Source organism: Lampris incognitus, chromosome 18, assembly GCF_029633865.1.
Source record: "Lampris incognitus isolate fLamInc1 chromosome 18, fLamInc1.hap2, whole genome shotgun sequence".
Classification (NCBI taxonomy): Eukaryota; Metazoa; Chordata; class Actinopteri; order Lampriformes; family Lampridae; genus Lampris; species Lampris incognitus.
Genome location: NC_079228.1, coordinates 11,609,260 through 11,631,544, shown reverse-complemented (window position 1 = coordinate 11,631,544; position 22,285 = coordinate 11,609,260). Strand labels below are relative to the sequence as shown.

General features: G+C 43.5%; 1 protein-coding gene across 1 annotated transcript; it reads right to left on the bottom strand.

Annotated features, from left to right (window-relative positions):
- Positions 1-947: 947 nt before the first annotated feature.
- On the bottom strand, positions 948-9,399 carry LOC130129000 (CMP-N-acetylneuraminate-beta-galactosamide-alpha-2,3-sialyltransferase 1-like; the record flags this gene model as incomplete). The annotated part of the gene is made up of 5 exons (XM_056298791.1): positions 948-1,115; positions 3,498-3,617; positions 3,781-3,826; positions 6,600-6,779; positions 9,278-9,399. Coding segments are annotated over 5 exons (636 nt in total), but the record flags the coding sequence as incomplete, so codon positions are not given.
- Positions 9,400-22,285: the final 12,886 nt, after the last annotated feature.

The window sequence follows — 22,285 nt, the reverse complement described above, 5'->3', positions numbered from 1 at the left end:
AAGACAATGGTCCTCCGGTGGGAAACGAAGCAATCCGACCCGAAACAAACCCCACCAGCAAGCACCCGACCGTGGGCCAATCGCAACCCTCGGGTCCTCAAATGCGGCCAGTACACGGCTGTGTACAAAGTCTCCGCGAAACGAGCACTCAAACGGGGCCGCAGAGAGAGAGAGAAAAAAAAAATGTGACCTCTCTCCTTGGAGTCCGGCTCAATCGCCCAGCTCCCTTTTTTTCCGAGGAGATCGACCGTTGCGACCCCGCGATTTCGCGGGCAGAACACTCCACATCATATCATTGGCCGATAACAAAAATTCAAATAACAAATACATCCCATTGGTCCACATGTTTGGAAACCACACCCACACAGGAAATGTTTAAGACACAAAGCATGCTGGTAAATGAAGTAAAGATATATTATTTTTTTTAGATTTTAACGGTCCTTACATATATATATATATATATATATATATATATATATATATATATAGATAAATAGATAAATAGATAAATAGATAGATAGAAAGATATATATATATATATATATATATATATATATATATGCTGTATTACCACTATGTAACCTTAACCTTGCCCTTCACCACAGTTTAACCATAACCCAAATCTTAATCACAAATTAGCCTCAACCCTAATCTTAATCCCAACCTAACCTATGAATAATATTCAAAAATCAAGGTGGAAGTTTTACTTTGGAGCCTACATGTGCTGCCATTGCAACAAGGTATCAGCAATCGACTATCTTCACATGTGATTAGATGGCTGTAGGTGAAAAGAATAGTGGCGCTGGTCAGCCAACAATTTACATATGGCAGCGGCCATGTTAGGACAGCATCCAAAAATATTTAAAAAAAATATGTGTTTTTTAGATAGTTATTTGATTCACTTTTGAACAATGTTGACTATGCCTTGAGAGGGGTGGAGAAAGAAATCATCGTCCCCTGAACATCTGGAGTTTTCCTTGCTCAGAGAGTTCCTCGATAAGATTATACTCATAGTTCCTATTGTGCTGAAAACTTCTGTGATGTTTGCTTTCGATTACTTCCCAATAGTGGTTCCAGTATCCTTCTTTGTCTGCTCCGTACCCGAACACATTGACCTGGGAAGAACGACAAACATGGTGAGCTGCTTTTTTTTGTTTTTTGTTAGTCCAAATCCCCATACAACATGTTTTATTGCATTCTTATATAGGAACAGATTGTTTTGTTTGTTTGTTTGTTTTCTTTAACCTTCATACCCTTTGTATACCAGTAGTGGTTAGTGTGTAGTTTTGAATAAACTGAAACACTGAAGGGTTCTAGTGGGATCTCATTCCCATAACTACACAACGTTTACTTCGTTTATACAATTAGCTGCTGCTCAGTAAAGAAAAGACGAGTGCTTGTGAATATTATCAAAAGCTGGGGAAGTTTTCTGTGTCAGTGTAAAGGTGTAGAATTACTGCGTCTCAGCTAATACAGCCGAATTTACATGCTGAAGCTGGCCACATACAGGCAATGGTGTTATGGGAAATACATTATTTGTTAAAAAAAAACAGCAAGCTATTTATATTTGTGCTACACAGTTTGGAAAATTCAGATTTCACGTTTCAGCATGCAATCTCTTTTTTCTCCCCAATTGTATCCGGCCAATTACCCCACTCTTCCGAGCCATCCTGGTCGCTGCTCCACCCCCTCTTGTCGACCCGGGGAGGGCTGCACACTACCATGCCGCCTCCGATACATGTGGGGTCGCCAGCCGCTTCTTTTCACCTGACAGTGAGGAGTTTCGCCAGGGGGACGTAGTGCGTGGGAGGATCACGCTATTCCCCCCAGTTCCCCCTCCACCTCTGGACAGGCGCCCCGACCAACCAGAGGAGGCGCTAGTGCAGCGACCAGGACACATACCCACATCCGGCTTCCCACTTGCAGACACGGCCAATTGCGTCTGTAGGGACACCTGACCAAGCCGGAGGTAACACGGGGATTCGAACCGGCGATCCCCATGTTGGTAGGCAGACTGCCACGCCACCTCAACGCCAGGACGTGATCTTTTTAAGTAAAGTTATGCAGCTTCTTTTGGAATGAGTATAATTTCTAGTTGTAGAAGAACACATATGAAATGAAAGCCACTTTATTTGTCACTGTACAGGTTACCATGAATGTCTTCTCAGCATTTAACCCATCATGTCGTATAGGAACAGTGGGCAGCTGCAACGCCCGGGGACCAACTCCAGTTCTTCTATCCATTGCCTTGCTCAAGGCGCACAGGCAGGAGTAGTAACCCTAACATGCATGTCTTTTTGAAGGTGGGAGGAAACCGGGGCACCCAGAGGAAACCCACCCAGACACGGGGAGAACATGCAAACTCCACACAGAAAGGACCAGGGATGGCCTGGGGTTCAAACCCAGGACCTTCTTGCTGTGAGGCAACAGTGCTAACCACTGGGCTGCTGTGCCGCGAAAGGTAAGGTGTCACAGTATGTTAGAGACTTGCCAAATTTAAGTTTGGTTACTACTCACGTTCAGTGCAGAAATATCTGGGTAACGGTGTGCGACTGAAAACCATGAGTATGGTTTTCATCTAACAAAACGCTAAACCAGCTAATTCCACTGGTCAGCACACCTTCAACCAGTAGGGAATGGGAAGGGTGAGGGGAATGAGGCTAGCTTCTGTATTGAACCACTTAAATTGGACCCAAATACTTCTCTGTTGGGCATATTTGACCTTGGCATCACTTTGACCCCAAGCATATAAAGTACACGCTGACTTAACCTAAATTCAGATTAAAAAAGAAAAAAGAAAAAAAAAACATTAGATGCACCTCCTAAGGTAGCTTTGAGCAGCCATCACCACTCACCGACACTTTTGAGCACCCTGATCATGACCTCATCCCGGGAAAAGCTTAAACATAAATCCCCACCATCAGATTTTCCTTTGGCCCCCAAGTCATTAATTTTGAATGAATAAAGAGTCCCACATGCCGAGCTCTTTAAACTTAGATGATGGAGCTTGTTTCATCACATGGCTGTGCTGATATACAGAGTGTAAGAAAAATCCCATGCTGTTCCCCTGTGTAGTGTTGGGTTTCCTGAGGGTGGAAGGAAGCAGGAACACCCTCAACCACCATAAATGTACATCCAAAACAGAAATCTTCCACCAAGATTTGATATACTTTAATGATCCCTGTAGGGAAATTCTTGTCTGCATTCAACCCATCCTAGCTGTGTAGCTAGGAGCAGTGGGCAGCCACCATGCAGCTCCAGGTCATCTTGCCACGCCTTGGTCAGGGGCACAGACAGGAGTATTAACCCTCACATGCACCCGGAAGAAACCCACCACAGACATGGGGAGAACATGCAAACTCTACAAAGAGGGCAACCTGGGATAACCCCCAAAGTTGGACAACCCCGGGATTTGAACCAGAGCCACTGTGCCGCTAAGATTCCCCTTTAACATTGTCTATGAATGCTAAATGACTTGGAAAAAAAACCCAACTTACCTCATCACAAATGTGTAGGCTAAGTATTAGTGCCAGAATGCCAGTGGATGGATATTTGCCATGCTTTTCCAACCAGATGTCATGAACATACTTAATAAAAGCTGGGTTGAGCACCATTACCTGTGTGTTAGGAATTCAAAGTGAGCCTATGCAGTTTTGGAGAACTTATTCGTTTGAGCTATGCCGCACCATTCTGTGATCCAGAGACATACAATATAGTGTGTCATGACACAGGACATACTAGATGCAGAGAAAAATAACAGTCCTAGTTGGGAATACTCACCAAGTCTTTGTTGGCTTTTATCCTTGCTCTTACACGTGTGTATGTTCTGTTGGAAATAAGAGAATGAAACAAAACCCGCTATGAGGGAAATGGCATTGAAAACCATGTGACACACAACATCTACCCTCATTTACTTTGAGATTGCGGAAAGGGAAATAAGAAAGTAAAATGGAAAGCGATCCTCAAGAAAAGAATAGATAATAAAAATACTGACAAGTACACAAAATGTTAGATACTCTGGTGTTATCTTATGTTAAATACTCTGGTCTTATTGATGGTCTGGTCCATCGCTTCCGGTGTGGGAAGATGGTGGCGCGAATTCACGTTTGCTTCGGCCTCACCCAGTACTGTCCATACAGTGTCTTTGTCCACGTCTGCGTCGAAGTTTGTGGTTTTGCTTGATGGCTGGGAGAGCTGGGGCTGGCTCGGCTAGGAGAGCTTGGTCCGCTGTGTCCTGTGGGCCCAGGGACCATGGCCCTGTCTGGAGCTGCGCCCAAAGAAGAAATACCGAGGGCGGTCTGACAGCACGCGGAAGCGGGACAGGCTAAGCTAACTGCTAGCCCATGCAGACCGGCAGTTGTGATAACACTGAGGGTAGTCTGGTGGCAGCCTCACCTAGCATTGACTGTGTTTTTGGTGTCATCGTGTGGAGTGCAGGGAGGTGTGTCGGGGATGTCTGGCTGGGAGAGCTGGCATTGGATCGGCTAGGACATATTGATCTGCTGCACCCGGTGGGCCCAGGGACCACGACCCTGGCTGGAGCTGCGCCCGAGAAGGAAACACCGAGAGCGGTCTGACAGGATGCAGTTGCAGGGCAGGCTAAGCTAACGGCTAGCCCATGCAGACCGGCAGTTCCGACAGTCATCCTGGTGTTCACTCTCTTGGACAGTGAATTTATATATATATATATATATATATATATATATACACTACCGTTCAAAAGTTTGGGATCACCCAAACAATTTTGTGTTTTCCATGAAAAGTCACACTTATTCACCACCATATGTTGTGAAATGAATAGAAAATAGAGTCAAGACATTGACAAGGTTAGAAATAATGATTTGTATTTGAAATACGATTTTTTTTACATCAAACTTTGCTTTCGTCAAAGAATCCTCCATTTGCAGCAATTACAGCATTGCAGACCTTTGGCATTCTAGCTGTTAATTTGTTGAGGTAATCTGGAGAAATTGCACCCCACGCTTCCAGAAGCAGCTCCCACAAGTTGGATTGGTTGGATGGGCACTTCTTGCGTACCATACGGTCAAGCTGCTCCCACAACAGCTCAATGGGGTTCAGATCTGGTGACTGCGCTGGCCACTCCATTACCGATAGAATACCAGCTGCCTGCTTCTGCTCTAAATAGTTCTTGCACAATTTGGAGGTGTGTTTAGGGTCATTGTCCTGTTGTAGGATGAAATTGGCTCCAATCAAGCGCTGTCCACTGGGTATGGCATGGCGTTGCAAAATGGAGTGATAGCCTTCCTTATTCAGAATCCCTTTTACCCTGTACAAATCTCCCACCTTACCAGCACCAAAGCAACCCCAGACCATCACATTACCTCCACCATGCTTAACAGATGGCGTCAGGCATTCTTCCAGCATCTTTTCATTTGTTCTGCGTCTCACAAACGTTCTTCTTTGTGATCCAAACACCTCAAACTTGGATTCATCCGTCCACAACACTTTTTTCCAGTCTTCCTCTGTCCAATGTCTGTGTTCTTTTGCCCATCTTAATCTTTTTCTTTTATTGGTCAGTCTCAGATATGGCTTTTTCTTTGCCACTCTGCCCTGAAGCCCAGAATCCTGCAGCCGCCTCTTCACTGTAGATGTTGACACTGGTGTTTTGCGGGTACTATTTAATGAAGATGCCAGTTGGGGACCTGTGAGGCGTCTGTTTCTCAAACTAGAGACTCTAATGTACTTATCTTCTTGCTCAGTTGTGCAACGCGGCCTCCCACTTCTTTTTCTACTCTGGTTAGAGCCTGTTTGTGCTGTCCTCTGAAGGGAGTAGTACACACCGGTGTAGGAAATCTTCAATTTCTTAGCAATTTCTCGCATGGAATAGCCTTCATTTCTAAGAACAAGAATAGACTGTCGAGTTTCAGATGAAAGTTCTCTTTTTCTGGCCATTTTGAGCGTTTAATTGACCCCACAAATGTGATGCTCCAGAAACTCAATCTGCTCAAAGGAAGGTCAGTTTTGTAGCTTCTGTAACAAGCTAAACTGTTTTCAGATGTGTGAACATGATTGCACAAGGGTTTTCTAATCATCAATTAGCCTTCTGAGCCAATGAGCAAACACATTGTACCATTAGAACACTGGAGTGATAGTTGCTTGAAATGGGCCTCTATACACCTATGTAGATATTGCACCAAAAACCAGACATTTGCAGCTAGAATAGTCATTTACCACATTAGCAATGTATAGAGTGTATTTCTTTAAAGTTAAGACTAGTTTAAAGTTATCTTCATTGAACAGTACAGTGCTTTTCCTTCAAAAATATGGGCATTTCAATGTGATCCCAAACTTTTGAACGGTAGTGTATATATAGTGTTTTGTAATTTTTATAGGTTTTTTTCCCCTTGGCAGTTTGGATATATGTGTTCTTGTAGTTTGGATATGTGTTTTTGTCTTTGTGTTGCACTGCTGCGGGCTGGGGGAAACAACATTTCATTTCATTTCATGTGCGCAGGTGCATGGAATGAAATGACAAATAAATATTTCTGATTCCTGATAAAGCAAATAGTTCAAGGTTTGAACGCCCATATTTAGCATATGGTGATGTATGAATCCATGTTTACTCTCTTTAGACTCACAAAGTAATAGATCCTGTGGTGAAGGCACTTATGAGCCATTGGATATCCAGCGTCTTGTAAGGAAACAGCACCAGATGGGTCGTGTTGGCCAAATCCACTGCACTCTCTGGATACATGGCGTGAAGCGTTGTTCTGCTCCCCACATCAGCCTCAAATCCTTTGGTGCGAGCTGCATTCATTCTAGATGGTGCAGAGGGATAACAACTTTACAGCGCGTTGTCCAAAAAGTGATTTGAGGGTGACTTTGTATGGCTCAAACCGGATGTGCTCTCATCAAGGACAAAGTGATGCCCATATCTTAACTTAAAATGTTGACGGTTGTGACAAGTGACAGCGGGACACAGAGGAGTCCTGAATTATTTTACTTTCTTTCTATTACATAAATTTTTGGTATTATGGGGTAAAGTTTCAGTCTTTGTTCTTCAGGTTCATTGTTATTTGTTGTGACAAAGAATTTTAATGGGAATTTAAAAAAAATGTATTTCTGATTTTTCCCTTTTCCTCCCAATTTAGTGGCCAATCGATCCCTAGTTTAGTTCAAACACCCACCCTCGTACTGCATGCGTTCGCCAACTGCATCTCTCCGGCCGGAAGTCTCGAAGGAGACGCCTCCCCACTTTCGTGACAAGGCGACTCCAGGCCGAACCACTGCTTTTTCCGACACACACACACAGAGACAGAGACGCATTCACGTGACGAACACAAGCCGACTCCGCCCCCCTCCCGAAGACAGCTTTGCCAATTATTGCTGCTACATCGAGTCCGGCCATAGTCGGATCTGACGAGACCGGGGCGCGAACCCCCGGTCCCCATTGGGCAACTGCATCGACACAAAGCCGATGCTTAGACCGCTACACCACCGCGGACCCCGGGAATTTTGAGAAATGCAGGAAAGTCTTTGTTTTTCTTTCGTATATTAAGGTGGTAAATCCAGTAGGAAAATCGTGGGTCATCAGCTGTTGAATGGAAAAAGGGAGTTCCCAGAAAATGCTTTAATAAAACAATACTTTTTCCATGGAATTTTAGAATAGAATAGTTTCTTTTATCACTTATTGTACTGTATTTACCATGTAAAATGGTGTTCTTTTTGTCTTTGGTTTGTGATAGTAAATCACTTTGAGTTGCATTTCTCAGTGCGAAAAGTGCTACACTAATGAACATTATTATGATCATAGCAAGTGATAGCTTCTCATGAACGGTTCGTGTGATATCGTACGAAAAGTTATGCACAATTTTTCGTGGAGCGATTCTGAGCGCCTGCGCAATCCTCTGCGGGGGACGGGGGGTGCCGCGGGGGGGAGGTTCTGCGGGGGGACCGGGAGGGCGCCCCCCCACCCCTAGGGTTAGGGTTAGGGTTAGGTCACTTGATCACAGCCTCATTGGCGCCCCCAAGGGGTGGCTAGTGGTGGCCACGGCCACCCTGATACTATCCCTGGCCCCTCCGCTGACCCCCCCCCCAGCCATGAGTCGCATATGCAGAATATGCTTCTGATTATGGATAATATGCTTCTATCTGATATTTTCATTTTTCATTTTTGGACATATACAATATAACAATGAATCGTCTAACACGTTACAATATATACAGATACATAACACATTAAACAGAATTGTTGTGGAACTCAAAATGTTAAATGTGCCGGTATTAGTCTATGCACATCAGATATTTAGTAACATTAACTGTAAAAAAATAAGACACCAAAAGTCTTTCAGTATCGATTCCTTAACCCTCATATTGACAGTTTTCAACTAGCCTATACAGTATACTGCAACAGCACAATAGAATTCCTGAAATTCAGTCATGGCTTTTGGTTTTGGTGTGCCACCCCCAAGATTTTCAGTGGCCCCATTTGGCCACCCCAATGAAAAATTTCTGGGGGCGCCACTGCACAGCCTGGCGCTCGACTACGTGGGTCACATACAAATTTTTGTGCATTACTTTTCGTACGTTCTCCTACGACCAGGGAATGACAACAGCCTGAAAGTCCATGTGATAACCTGCCACAGTAGTGGCATGCTGGTCGCACTTGTGATGATGTGCATGGTGATTCAACACAAACAAGCAAAACAGTTTTCTTTTTAGAATAATTTTTGTTCTTCATAAACTACAATAACAAAAGGAAGATTAAATTTAAATTACCAGACAAATTAGCATTAGCATCCACCAAGCCTCTGGTATCAACTAAAGGTAACAGGATGTCGCATAAAATGCATCACTTCCTGTGCGACATGAGCAGTTCCACCGGTGTATTTAGCAGTACACCAGCGATTATAATGGGCAATAGTGAAGATTCTCAAGTTAAGCTGAATGTGTCATTGCTTCTCAAACAGCTCGATTACAACACTAATAATTAATAGTTGATATTGTTATTGATATTTTACCATAAAAAGATTATCGCATGGAGCTTTAACACACACTGTAGGGGGAAAGCAATCGCAATATGAAAATTACCATATCTACTTTTTCACAAGTGGGATGCATTTTTTCAACTGGGCCAAAAACACAGTTATACAATGGCTATTCTTGAAGAAAGAGCGACAAACCAATATGGTGTACTCATGACTGAAAAACACATGCTGGAAACAACACGTTAGGGATGTTAGATATAAGTTCCTCATCAAGCTTAATGTAAAAATTTACTGAGACGTGTCACTGAAACCTGTGGCCTGTTACTAACCTGATGACGACATCATTGATATCGATCAGGGGTCCATAGTGGGAGCCCTTCAGATTATCAGAGTTCCCCACCACAGCACAAGTCCTGCAGCGATCAGGCCGGGGGTCCAAAAAACTGGCACTGATTGGAAAAGTACCAAACAGTTCCTCTTCTACTTGTTGGTAGCCACTAAAGCTACTGTGACCACTCTGTAAATGCTGACACACAAACAGAACAAGGTGACCCAATACTCCTCAAGTACTGGCTCTCAGTTTAGGTACTGACATTAACACCATTAGCAGCTGGGATGAAAATAAGTCACAACTTCTTTGCATAATTAATTGTGCCTTAATGAGAATTGAAGCATGCAGATTCAGTAGAACATTCTTGCTGATTTTATGTTGATGATTAGGTAGTTGATAACTGATTACTGACAAGTAAGGGAACTTACGTATGGAGATTTGTATGATAAAGATTATGTTTGCAGGTCTTTAAAGGTTATAGGGCTCTGTTTTCGGGAAACTGGGCACAATTGCAATCATGAGTGCAGGCGCACTGGTACACTTGCTTATGTCTAATGTTTGGTCATTTGGTGACCACATTTGACACAGTGCGGTTCAGTTGATAAATTGCGTAACGGTGTAACGACCACGGATGTGTAGGACCAGTTAGCCAAGGGCTAGCAAGTCTACACATCCGTGGTCGTTACGCTGTTACACTACCCCCCCTCCCCATCCTCCGGGAAGCGCATCCTCACGCCTCTGAGCGCATGTGCATCCCACCACTCCATTAGCCAAACCGCTGATCCTCCTCTCAGGGTCGCGGGAATGCTGGAGCCTATCCCAGCAGTCATTGGGCGGCAGGCGGGGAGACACCAACACACACTTCCCTGGGGGAGGCGGCTTCCTTTCCAGCCACGAAATGACCAAACGGACGCAGGCGGGAAAATTCCCCCTGCGGTCGAGTCTGCACCGTCTGGTAGCACGAAAACAGAGCCCGCACTGTTTCTATGATAAAAGATCACATGTACCTTCCACCAGTTGTAGGCCTCTGACGAGAGATTGTTTTCTCTCGTCAAAAAGGGATGAACAGATTTGTTGAAGTGCCCCATAAACCACGGATGATCGTCTGTTAAACATGTCTCACAGGCACAAGGTTTCGAGGACAGGAAACTGGTGGAGTCATCTAGAAAAGTCTTTATGTAACGAAATGTTGTCTGGTTTTGATAAAGCATGCACGTGACGGTGATCCACAGCAGAACACAGAGAACGGTCCATTTTTTATTAGAAGACCACGCAGCCATCTTCGGTCCTGTAGGGGGAGCAGACCCAGTCTGTGGACACAGTTTTTGAGAAAACACATGTAAGTCTTGATTCATCGACAGTTCAGTGACACAGTAACTGTCCTGCTAATAATTAATGGTCCAGCATGGTCACACAGTACTACAAAAATGGCATCTGTAAATACTGGTCTAGATAAGGACTTGGCAAAGGCAATGAAGTTGTGCAGCAATAACAAACCAACATAGAGGAGTCAAAGTGGAAAGAGACACAAGAGCATGTAGACATACTATGCCTACAGAAGTGATTTAAACAACGTGGTCTTAGAGAGAACGTGTTCACCCGGACCCCCTACAGTAACAACATTAAATGAGGCGTTTGGAGTACAGGACTTTTGATCCATTTGGTTTTGTGTAGATGGCACACTGGATCTAGTTTGCCAGTCTGAGCCAGTGTAGCTGTGCTGTGGATGCAACTGCAAACCGAAACAGACACCAGAATGGCCTCATACTGGCAGATCTGTCTTAACGCACCTGTTCCTAAAATATATCAAATATCATAACGAGAGATGACACGTCGCAGAAACGTCACATCACAGCTCTTTTTAGCTGTGTGTTTACTGGGTGCGACTCTGCTTTCTTAATATCTGCCGAGGTGCTGTTGATCATTTACAGGTTCCATCTGCGGCTCCTTATCTATTCATATTTTCTTAACTCTGTTATCTGATTATTTTCAACTTCATTTGTATATTTTCTCTTTATCTCGTTCCCTTTTGTTCGGTGTTTTTGTTTGGTGACCTTGTTTCACTTTTGCCTACTTTGTTGTCCGTACATGGGCGTGTTAAGCGCCTTAATTCAATGCTCATTTGCCAAAAGGTTTGACTCATTGACTGTATAATTAAACAACTTACTATATTTTACTACGGCCGATCACCTGACCTACATGTCTTTGGACTGTGGGAGGAAGCCGGAGCCCCCGGAGGAAACCCACGCAGACACGGAGAGGACATGCAAACTCCACACAGAGGACGACCCCCAAGGTTGGACTACCTCGGGGCTCGAACCCAGCACCTTCTTGCTGTGAGGCAAATGTGGGCCCTATGATGGGCTGGTGGCCTGTCCAGGGTGTCTCCCCGCCTGTCGCCGGATGACTGCTGGGATAGGCTCCAGCATCCTCGCGACCTTGAGAGCAGGATAAGCGATTTGGATGATGGATGGACTCTTAGAAAAATGTTATGCTCATAGTCACGGCGCAAAGGTTGCATCATCCTTCTCTGATAAGCTTGTCTTTCCTCTCAAACCATGACCTGAACAGGCCTGCAAACTGGCCAGCGACAAAAAATGAGCCCCCCCCCCCCCAGATACTTAGTGGTTTTCACCCCTTTCAGTGACTCAGTTTTCATCTTAAAAAACGACACGATATCAGAAAATTAAATTCCTTTAGTAGCATATAATGTAAGTAAAAGCATGGGCAGACGGGCCATCAGAAAATTCTGGACTATCCCCAGTTCAGATTTGCATGGTCCACCAGTAGCTGGTCATAACAGGAGGCCCCCTATACACCCTATAAAGCAGCAAAAAAAAAGAAAAGACAACCACTGTTACCCCCCATCAACTAAATCTCAAATGTCTTTGGTTTGATCTTTTATGGAAAATGTGAAGGGAGAATGATGTATGAAATGCTCAATCTGCTGAATTTTCCAAAGAAGTCACGTGAACAAAATGTGGGTACACAACTTATTTGCATTTCTCAGAATGTATTGCCAGCATTCTGTCACACAATATGATGCATGACAACTAGTGTCGCAGGGCCACAAGTGACTACAGCACGTTATAATGAGAAGAATACAAGTATATACTTATGTATATATGGCCTCGCAAGACTATATGACAACATATCAAATCATGTTCTGGCTCATGCATGCAGTGCATTTCACCATATTGATGCATTAGGACATAGTTGAGGACATCCACTCAAATCATCCACTTTTATACTGTTAGATTAAAGATTATCAAATGTAGACATAAGGCTAGAAATAGTTATGTTTAGGTATTAAATTACACACCGGTGAACCCAGCCACTGAGGATGCGCAAGACAGTGCATTCTTAGTGCCGGTCCCAAGCCCGGATAAATGAGAAGGGTTGCACCAGGAAGGGCATCCAGCGTAAAATCTTTGCCAAATCAAATATGTCATAAATCAGATTTCCATACTGGATCAGTCAAGGCCAACGACTACCACCGATACTGTTGGCCAGCAGGGTGCCGGTGGAAACAATGTGCGAAGGAGAAGGAGAGGGGGAAGGCATGGGTAGAGCTAGCGGGAGAGGAGGAAGGGTAGGAGTGTGGAGGTGAGAGTCGGAACTTTGAATGCTGGCACTATGACTGGTAGAGGGCGAGAGCTGGCTGATATGATGGAAAGAAGAAAGGTAGATATACTGTGTGTGCAAGAGACCAGGTGGAAGGGGAGTAAGGCCAGGAGCATCAGAGGTGGGTTCAAACGCTTCTACCATGGTGCGAATGGGAGGAGAAATGGGGTAGGGGTAATTCTGAAGGAAGAGTATGTCAAGAGTGTGGTGGAGGTGAAGAGAGTGTCAGACAGAGTGATGAGTATGAAGCAGGAAATCGAAGGTGTGATGATAAATGTTATCAGCGCATATGCCCCGCAAGTTGGGTGTGAGAGGGAAGAGAAAGAGGAATTCTGGAGTGAGTTGGACGACGTGGTAGAGAGTGTATCCAAAGAGGAGAGAGTGGTGATTGGAGAGGACTTCAATGGGCATGTTGGTGAAGGGAACAAGAGTGATGAGGAGGTGATGGGAAGGTATGGAGTCAAGGAAATGAATGTGGAAGGACAGATGGTGGTGGATTTTATGAAAACGATGGAAATGGCTGTGGTGAATACATATTTCAAGAAGAGGGAGGAACACAGGGTGACGTACAAGAGTGGAGGAAAGTGCATACAGGTGGACTATATCTTATGCAGGAGGCGCGATCTGGAAGGGATTGACGACTGCAAGGTGGTGACAGGGGAGAACGTAGCTAGGCAGCATCGGATGGTGGTCTGTAGGATGACTTTGGAGACCAAGAAGAGGAAGAGAGTGAAGACAGAACCAAGGATCAAATGGTGGAAGTTGAAGAAGGAAGACTTATGTGGAGTTCAGGGAGGAGTTAAGACAGGCAACTACTGCAGAAATAGTGAGGGAGACAGCTAGGAAGGTACTTGGTGTGTTATCAGGACAGAGGAAGAAAGACAAGGAGACTTGGTGGTGGAATTAGGAAGTACAGCAAAGTATACAGAGGAAGAGATTGGCAAAGAAAAAGTGGGATAGTCAAGAGAGATGAAGAAAGCAGACAGGAGTACAAGGAGATGCAGCGTAAAGTGAAGAGAGAGGTGATGAAGGCAAAGGAAAAGTCTTATAGTGAGTTGTATGACAGGTTAGACACTAAAGAAGGAGAAGAGGACTCGTACCGATTGGCTAAACAGAGGGACCGAGCTGGGAAGGATGTGCAGCAGGTTAGGGCGATCAAGGATAGAGATGGAAATGTGCTGACAAGCGAGGAGAGTGTGCTGAGAAGGTGGAAGGAGTACTTTGACGAGCTGATGAATGAAAAAAATGAGAGAGAGAGAAGGTTGGATGATGTGGGGATAGTGATCAGGAAATGTGGTGGATTAGCCAGGAGGAAGTGAGGGCAGCTATGAAGAGGATGAAGAGTGGAAAGGCAGTTGGTCCTGATGACCTACCTGTGGAGGCGTGGAGATGTTTAGGAGAGATGGCAGTGGGGTTTTTGACGAGATTGTTTAACACAATCTTGGAAAGTGAGAGGAGGCCTGAGGAGTGGAGAAGAAGCATACTGGTACCGATTTTCAAGAGCAAGGGCGATGTGCAGAACTGTAGCAACTACAGAGGTATAAAGTTGATCAGCCACAGCATGAAGATATGGGAAAGAGTAATAGAAGCTAGATTAAGAGGAGAGGTGATGATCAGCCAGCAGCAGTATGGTTTCATGCCATGAAAGAGCACCACAGATGTGATGTTTGCTTTGAGAATGTTGATGGAGAAGTATAGAGGTGGCCAGAAGGAGTTACATTGTGCCTTTGTAGATTTAGAGAAAGCATACAACAGGGTGCCGAGAGAGGAGGTGTGGTATTGTATGAGGAAGTCGGGAGTTTCACACAAGTATGTAGGAGTGGTGCAAGATGTGTATGAGGGAAGTGTGACAGCGGTGAGGTGTGCGGTTGGAATGACAGATGGGGTCAAGGTGGAGGTGGGATTACATCAAGGATCGGCTCTGAGCCCTTTGTTATTTGCAATGGTGATGGACAGGTTGATGGATGACATCAGGCAGGAGTCTCTGTGGACTATGATGTTTGTGGATGACATTGTGATTTCTAGCGAGAGTAGGGTGCAGGTTGAGGAGAGTCAGGAGAGGTGGAGGTATGCACTGGAGAGAAGAGGCATGAAAGTCAGCAGGAGCAAGACAGAATATCTATGCGTGAGTAAGAGGGAGGACAGCGGAATGGTGAGGATGCAAGGAGTAGAGGTGACGAAGGCGTATGAGTATAAATACTTGGGGTCAACTGTCCAAACTAACAGGGAGTGCCACCAAAACAGTTCTGACTCATCGAGGCATGGACTCCACCAGAACTCTGCAGGTGTACTCTTGTACCTGGCACCAAGACGTTAGCAGCAGATCATTTACGTCCTCTAAGTTGCGAGGTAGGCCTTCCATAGATTGGACTTGTTTTTCCAGCACATCCCACAGATGCTCAATCGGATTAAGATCTGGTGAATTTGGACGCCAAGGCAACACCTTGAAGTCTTTGCCATGTTCCTCAAACCATTCCTGAACAATCTTTGCCATGTGGCAGGATGCATTATCCCTCTGAATGAGGTCACTGCCATCAGGGAATACCGTTGCCATGAAGGGGTGTACTTGGTCTGCCCTGTGTGTTCTGGCACCTGTCTTTCATAGCCACTATTAACTTTTTCAGCAATTTGAGCTACAATAGCTGTTCTGTGGGATCGTACCAGAAGGGCTAGCTTTTGCTCCCCACGTGCACATCAGTGAGCCTTGGGCTCCCATGACCCTGTCACCGGGTAGGCACTGATCACTGCATACAAGGAAGACCCCACAAGACCTGCCGTTTTGGAGATGCTCGGACCCAGTCGTCTAGCCATCACAATTTGGGCCCTGTCAAAGTTGCACAGATCCTTACGCTTGCCCATTTTTCCTGCTTCCAACACATCAACTTCAAGAACTGACTGGTCACTTGCTGCCTAATATACCCCCCCCCCTGACAGGTGCCATTGTAACGAGATAATCAATGTTATTCGCTTACCTGTCAGTGGTTTTAATGTTTTGGCTGATTTGTGTAGCTGGTTTAGTTTAGTCAAGCACGTCATGTCAAGACAAGATTTATGTAAGGTGCATTATCAACAGCAAGGGTCTCAACACTGCTTACAATCAAAAGACAACAAGGGGTGAAACAATGCGAAGGCTACAAAGGAAAAGACAATAATAATAATAACAACAGAAATAATGATGAAATATGATCACATCAATAAATATAGAAATAATATGACCAATAATATTGCAAAACAACAAATATTTTGGTGTGGTTGTGGTCAGAGTCAGGATAATGGAGGCCAGTTGTTAAGCATTGTAATCCGCATATACTACAGCGTACATTGGGGTTAAAAGTAAATCTCAGTAGATGTCCTTAATTACGTCCTTATTCATCATCATGTTGGCAAGTTTAATATTTTGCCTTTTGGGACCTGACAATGCAAACCTTTTAAGTTTGAGAATAGGCTCAATTACTTCAGAAGAAAGAACCACTAAAAGTTAAAAAAAAGAAAAAAATCAGACTTGTATCACAGGCTGATGGCTGGTAGAGATGAAGAGAGCCACCGTGGTGCAGGGTTGACCAGTGTACCAACAACTCGTTAATACCAGAAAGGCTGGGGACTCGTGCTTTTATATTTGGGATTTAAAAAAAACTAAAATTCTCGGGCGTCTGCTGCTGCTCCTGTGACTGCCACTAAATAATTATTATTTAAACGCCTGCACTTTAAAGATTACACCTGTGACAGAATGACATCGTTTTCAAATCACAAATGCTTTTTTTTTTAATCTCAAATATTTTATTTCTGTGTAAAAGATTCAACAGTCTTTCCACACCACACTGACAAAAACTTGCTTACATAAGTTTGCTGTATGAACAAGTTCAATAAAACTGGAAGTCCTGTTTAACACATTTGGAAACTAAAGACAGACGTTAAAGTAAAGCAAACAATAAAATAAATAGAATAAGTAGAAGGGAAATACAATGAAAATAATAAAATAAAATAAATTGTACTAGCAGACAACATCATATATAACGGATGGGGGGAACCCGGGAACCGCCACAGCCGGGACGCGAACTCGGATTTTTCTACACCGCGGGCGACAACGTTAACCAGTCGACTAAAGAGTCTCACCTGTTATAACTTATTCGTGTACTTACACTAAGTTATAATACGATTATGTCCTAAATGGCGGTATTGTGCAGCATAGGCGATACCCTTGAGGCAGATACAATGTGTAGCATTCAGAATACAACGGCTTTCATCACATCCGTATTTAAGTCCAACATGTACAAGCTCACGTAAGGTTGCCTGTGTCAGCGCAGCTTTGTTTTTTGTTTTTTTTTAAAGAACTTTATTAACAAAAGTGTACAAAAATAGTATACAACGATGTCAATCAACAATAGTCACATTATCAAAGTTTAATATCGAACTCTTTTTTTTAAAGAACTTTAACAAAAGTGTACAAAAATAGTATACAACAATGTCAATCAACAATAGTCACATTATCAAAGTTTAATATCGAACTCTTTTTTTTAAAGAACTTTATTAACAAAAGTGTACAAAAATAGTATACAACAATGTCAATCAACAATAGTCACATTATCAAAGTTTAATATCGAACTCTTTTTTTAAAGAACTTTATTAACAAAAGTGTACAAAAATAGTATACAACAATGTCAATCAACAATAGTCACATTATCAAATGTGTACAACATTAACACATATATTATCATAAACATTAACATAAATACGCCAGGGGGATTGTATAAAGTAAAACACATAAATGAGATACTTAACTAAATATTTTGTAAATCATAACGTGCTTATTGTTAAAGATTGCGGAAGACCCCAAGCGCACTTCCGTGTTTTTACAGCTTTTTTATTTTCACTATCAGATATTGATGAAATATATTGTTTGATATATGCAGACAGCTCGGGAAAATTAGGTTTCTTGCTAGAGAATTTAGATCTGCGAATATAAAATTTTGTTAAGATAATTAGCAAATTGATTAATAATACTGAGAATCGAGGTTCCTATCAAATTCAGTATACCCAAACAATACATTTTTCCAACTCGGGGTGAAATGAGGGTAAATATGATCAATAATCAAACTAGACAACCTACTCCACAGCTGTTTAGTGTGTGGGCAAGACCAAAATAAACGAACCAATGTTTCATTAAACAAACCACAGAGAGAACAACTCACATCAGTGTCCTTCTTAAGTCTCTGCAAATATTGATTAGTTGGGTAGAATCTATGAATAATTTTGAAAGACATTTCTTTTAGTTTATTAGTCAAGAGGAACTTATGAGGTAAAAGCCAAATTTTTTCCCAAACAATTTTTTCACCAACAAAGGCAGACCAATAAGATAAGGCAGAGGGTGAGCTAATAATATCTTGTTGAAACATTTGACGAATAATCTTGTTTTTGTTCTTGGTGTTCCATGAAAAGCATGCTTTCCCAACAGTTGTTTCAGTTACATCTACTGATATAGGGAGATTAACATTCACATTAACACCTTTGAAAATTGAAACAATACCAGAGGGAACAGCATCAAAAACAATAGAAAAGTCTTTAGGTGTTATAGGGAATCTATAATGTTGAATGAATTCAACATAATTGTAAAGTTGCCCATGTTGGTTAAACAACTAACTAATCAAAAGAATATTGTTGTCAAACCACTGTTTGAAAAAGATAGATTTGTTTTTGTACAGCAAATATCTATTATTCCAAATAAAAAACCTGTGAGGAGAAAAGTCGTGTTTGTAAATTAGACACCATGCCAGTAACATTTGTTTGTGGAACAAAGAAAGTTTGAGGGGAATTTTGTCAATGTTATAGCTACATAGAAGCAAAAATTTAGAAATATTGTAAGAAAAGAATGCAAACTAAATGAGAGTTCAAGTAGGCTCAGTTCTCCCTGTGATGAAAAGTCTAACAGCCCACCAGTTTAGAGAGTCAGGAGACTGAGCTTTGTTGGAACTGCAAGCCATGAAAAAGGCTCAGTTGAAATCAGTCATGTTTACCTCAGGTCATTTCCTGTCCATTGATGAAGGCTCGTGCACCTACATAATATGCAGGTTTCCCCTCACTTCGTGCCTTCTGCACCATGGGCCACATCTTCATCCTGGCCTCCCTGACGAGTTGAGAGAGATCTTCAGCAAAACGAAGCCTGTTGTCACGCAGGAAGGAATGATGTTTTGCTGACTTCCACACAGCATCTCTGTAGGACCTCAGGGAGAATCGGATGATGATGATGGCTCTTGGAGTGGAGCGGCTTTGTGATGGTTTTCCAAGACGATGGGCAACATCGGTAACATCTGAGAGCTTGTTCTTTTCCTCTGGAAGGATATTCTGGCGGCAAACCTCTAAAGCTTTTTCTTTCACATTTTCGGTTGAGTTTTCAGCAACGCCGTAAAGCTTCAGGTTCCACCGTCTTGAGTAGGACTCCGGCTCGCACACACGTGTTTGAAGACTGGCAGCTTTGCGCTCTTCCTCTTTAAGACGAGCTTCAACATTTGACACTTTCTTCTGTGTGTCTTTTACTTCACTGCATGCAAAGTCTATTGTTTTTTTCATCCCTTCTATCTTCCGTGTATTTTCTTAGAGTTTTCACTCACCAGCCTTTCAATAGAGTCGGCTCGCTCATTTATGAGTTTGGAGAGTACGGAGATGACGGCGTTATCTTGGGATGTGGACTCTTTAGTCTCATAAAGAGATTTTTTTTTGCAGTAGGGGACTTGCATGGAGTCACAGGTAGCGGAGGAGATTCTTCTTCTGCCATAGTGAGCGGAGGAGATTCTTCTTCTGCCATAGTGAGCGGAGGAGATTCTTCTTCTGCCATAGTGAGCGTTACTGCTTCTACGGAGCGGGCGTAATCATGGCATGAGGACATAAGCATGTTACCCGAGTGGACCGCAGGCGAGGGGACTTTGCTCTTTTGCGATCTTTTCCTGTCCTGACTCGACATTAAGCTGCTCTCAGTCGTTGAAGAAGTTCTTCCGGTTGTTGTTAAAGTTATTTAAACGACAACTTCTTCGTTTTTCACCAGATAAATCGTTTATTGCGCGGGAGCTCAGCAACCACGACTCGCTCGGCGGCCATCTTGGCGTCGTCTCCTCGAATCACAAATGCGACACGCCCCTTTAATACCAGCCGACGTAGGTATGTGGGGCGGAGCCAGATGGGAAAGACCCGCGAGGGCGATGAGGCGCGAGAGCGGGTATTTCAAATGAGGAAATCGCGGTTCAGAAATATTCGTGCGTCTTAAATTCTTTTAATAGTTTTACTAATTCCCAATTCAGCTTAAAACACTTGGTGCTCCTACACAGTGGCGCCCCCAGAAATGTTTCATGGGGGGGGGGGCAAATGGGGACACTGAAAATTTTGGGGTGGCCCACCAAAACCAAAAGCCATGACTGAATTTGGGGAATTCTGTGATGCTGTTGTAGTATACTGTATAGGCTAGTTGAAAACTGTCAACATGAGAGTTAAGAAACATATACATTATGATTTAAATGAACAGCACCTAATGTAAAATATCAGAGAGAAGCATATCATGCATAATCAGAAGCATATTCTAGCGAAATCGGGGGACAACGCAACCACAGGAACTGCCGCGACCGGGAAGCGAACCCGTATCACCTCTCCTTCCTGTTAAACACGTGTAATGGAGAAGCAACACTGAAACGTCAGTCTCCTACCGGTTTCTCCATCGTCTCCCGGCCTCCCCTCGTCTCCCAAGCTGCCACCCTGCGGTCAATCTGTCCATTCACAAACAGCTTCTAATACACGCATGCGTCCTCCAGACACCCGGGGCAGCTTATTTTGTTTCTTCGTACGTTTGGTCGTTACAACCGAATCTTGTTTTGAGTTTTGCAAATGATTGATTCTTGGTTAAAGAAAAAAATTTATCCGGATGAAGAGCATCCAAGCGAACTGTTCTTCCATTGGATAAATAAGATGCCCGGATTGGTTATATTATATCCACCGACTGTGGTTTGTCAAAAAGGACTGATTTACCATAGGACTAAATGGACTGTAACTACAGGCCACCGACTTCCTGTATCTGCTGCAGCGGCCATGCCAGTTTCCCGTTTGTTGGCGTGTGCTGTTGACAGTAGCATGGTTTTCGCGACTGTGGACGTAACCTGATATATACAACTTGAGACTCTTCACCCGTTTGCTGGGAGGTGCAGGTGAACGTTTATCGACAATTCTGTTTCTGTGCACGTCGTTGACAGCGATCCATGGCAAATCCTGCAGGCATCGCGAAAAATATGCCATAGCACGCACCTCATTCTGTGTTTATTGTTTAACCTAATGAAAATGTTATTTGGGTTCATATATGTGTGTGTGTGTGTGTGTGTGTGTGTGTGTGTGTGTGTGTGTACTGGATGAGCTACTGACACGTTGGACCTGTCTGGTGCCCAACTCTGAATACCAGCCATAAATCCTTCACTTGGTTGGGCAAAAGCACCGCTACACCGCAGCGTGTTGTGACAGATACCTGTTCTTGAGGAAGCTATTCAGAAATCCGCCAGCTGGCAACTCATCCCTCTTAGACAACAATGCGCAATGAAAACATGCGTGATGCATATTGCTGGAATTTGCACACAGAAAAGGGTGGCGAACGGTGTATGAGGAAGATCGAGACGAATAACTTGGGTGATTTCTTAGGTTGCGCTTGTGAACTTTGATATCCATGACATGTAATACTGAAATGGGCTTGCCATTGGCCACTGTTAAGCTAAAGCGGGTTGTACTGGAGAGCAGCCTGACAGGGGGAGGAGGAAGTGGGAAGGTACTGGTCCATCCAGTGAGCACAGAATAGATGCAGCACACGTCGAGGCATCACAGAGCTTTATGCACAACACAGTGGACACACATTTCTGTTTTTCATCTAATGGCCTCTACTTAGCAGGAAGGTATCTGGCACTTCTCTGTCTCTTTTCGTCTCTCTTTTATTTGTGTACAGCAAATAGATAATCAATGCCTGTTTATCTTGCACATGTGAAAGCAGATAAAGGTGAGGCAGTCAGGCAGGGGGGAGGAGGAGGAGACCTAACATGTAGCTTGTTCCAACCAGCAACTTTGGTTTATGAGTCTGTCACATAAGGTTCAATGAGTTCATCCGTACACAACGCTTATTGACTGGTTTGATGACTGATCTGAGTAACCTGTTGAGTCTAACATGGCAGCAGTTGCCCCCCCCCTTATCGGGAACATGTGTCTTTTCATTCCACGCACCTCCGCACATGAAATAAAGAAATAATAAAACGAAATATAGTTTTCCCCGGCCCACAGCAGTGCGACACAAAGACAAAAACACATATCCAAACTGCAAAAAACCCAAAACTGTTTCTCATTTATATTAATTTAGACCAAGCCTCGTTTA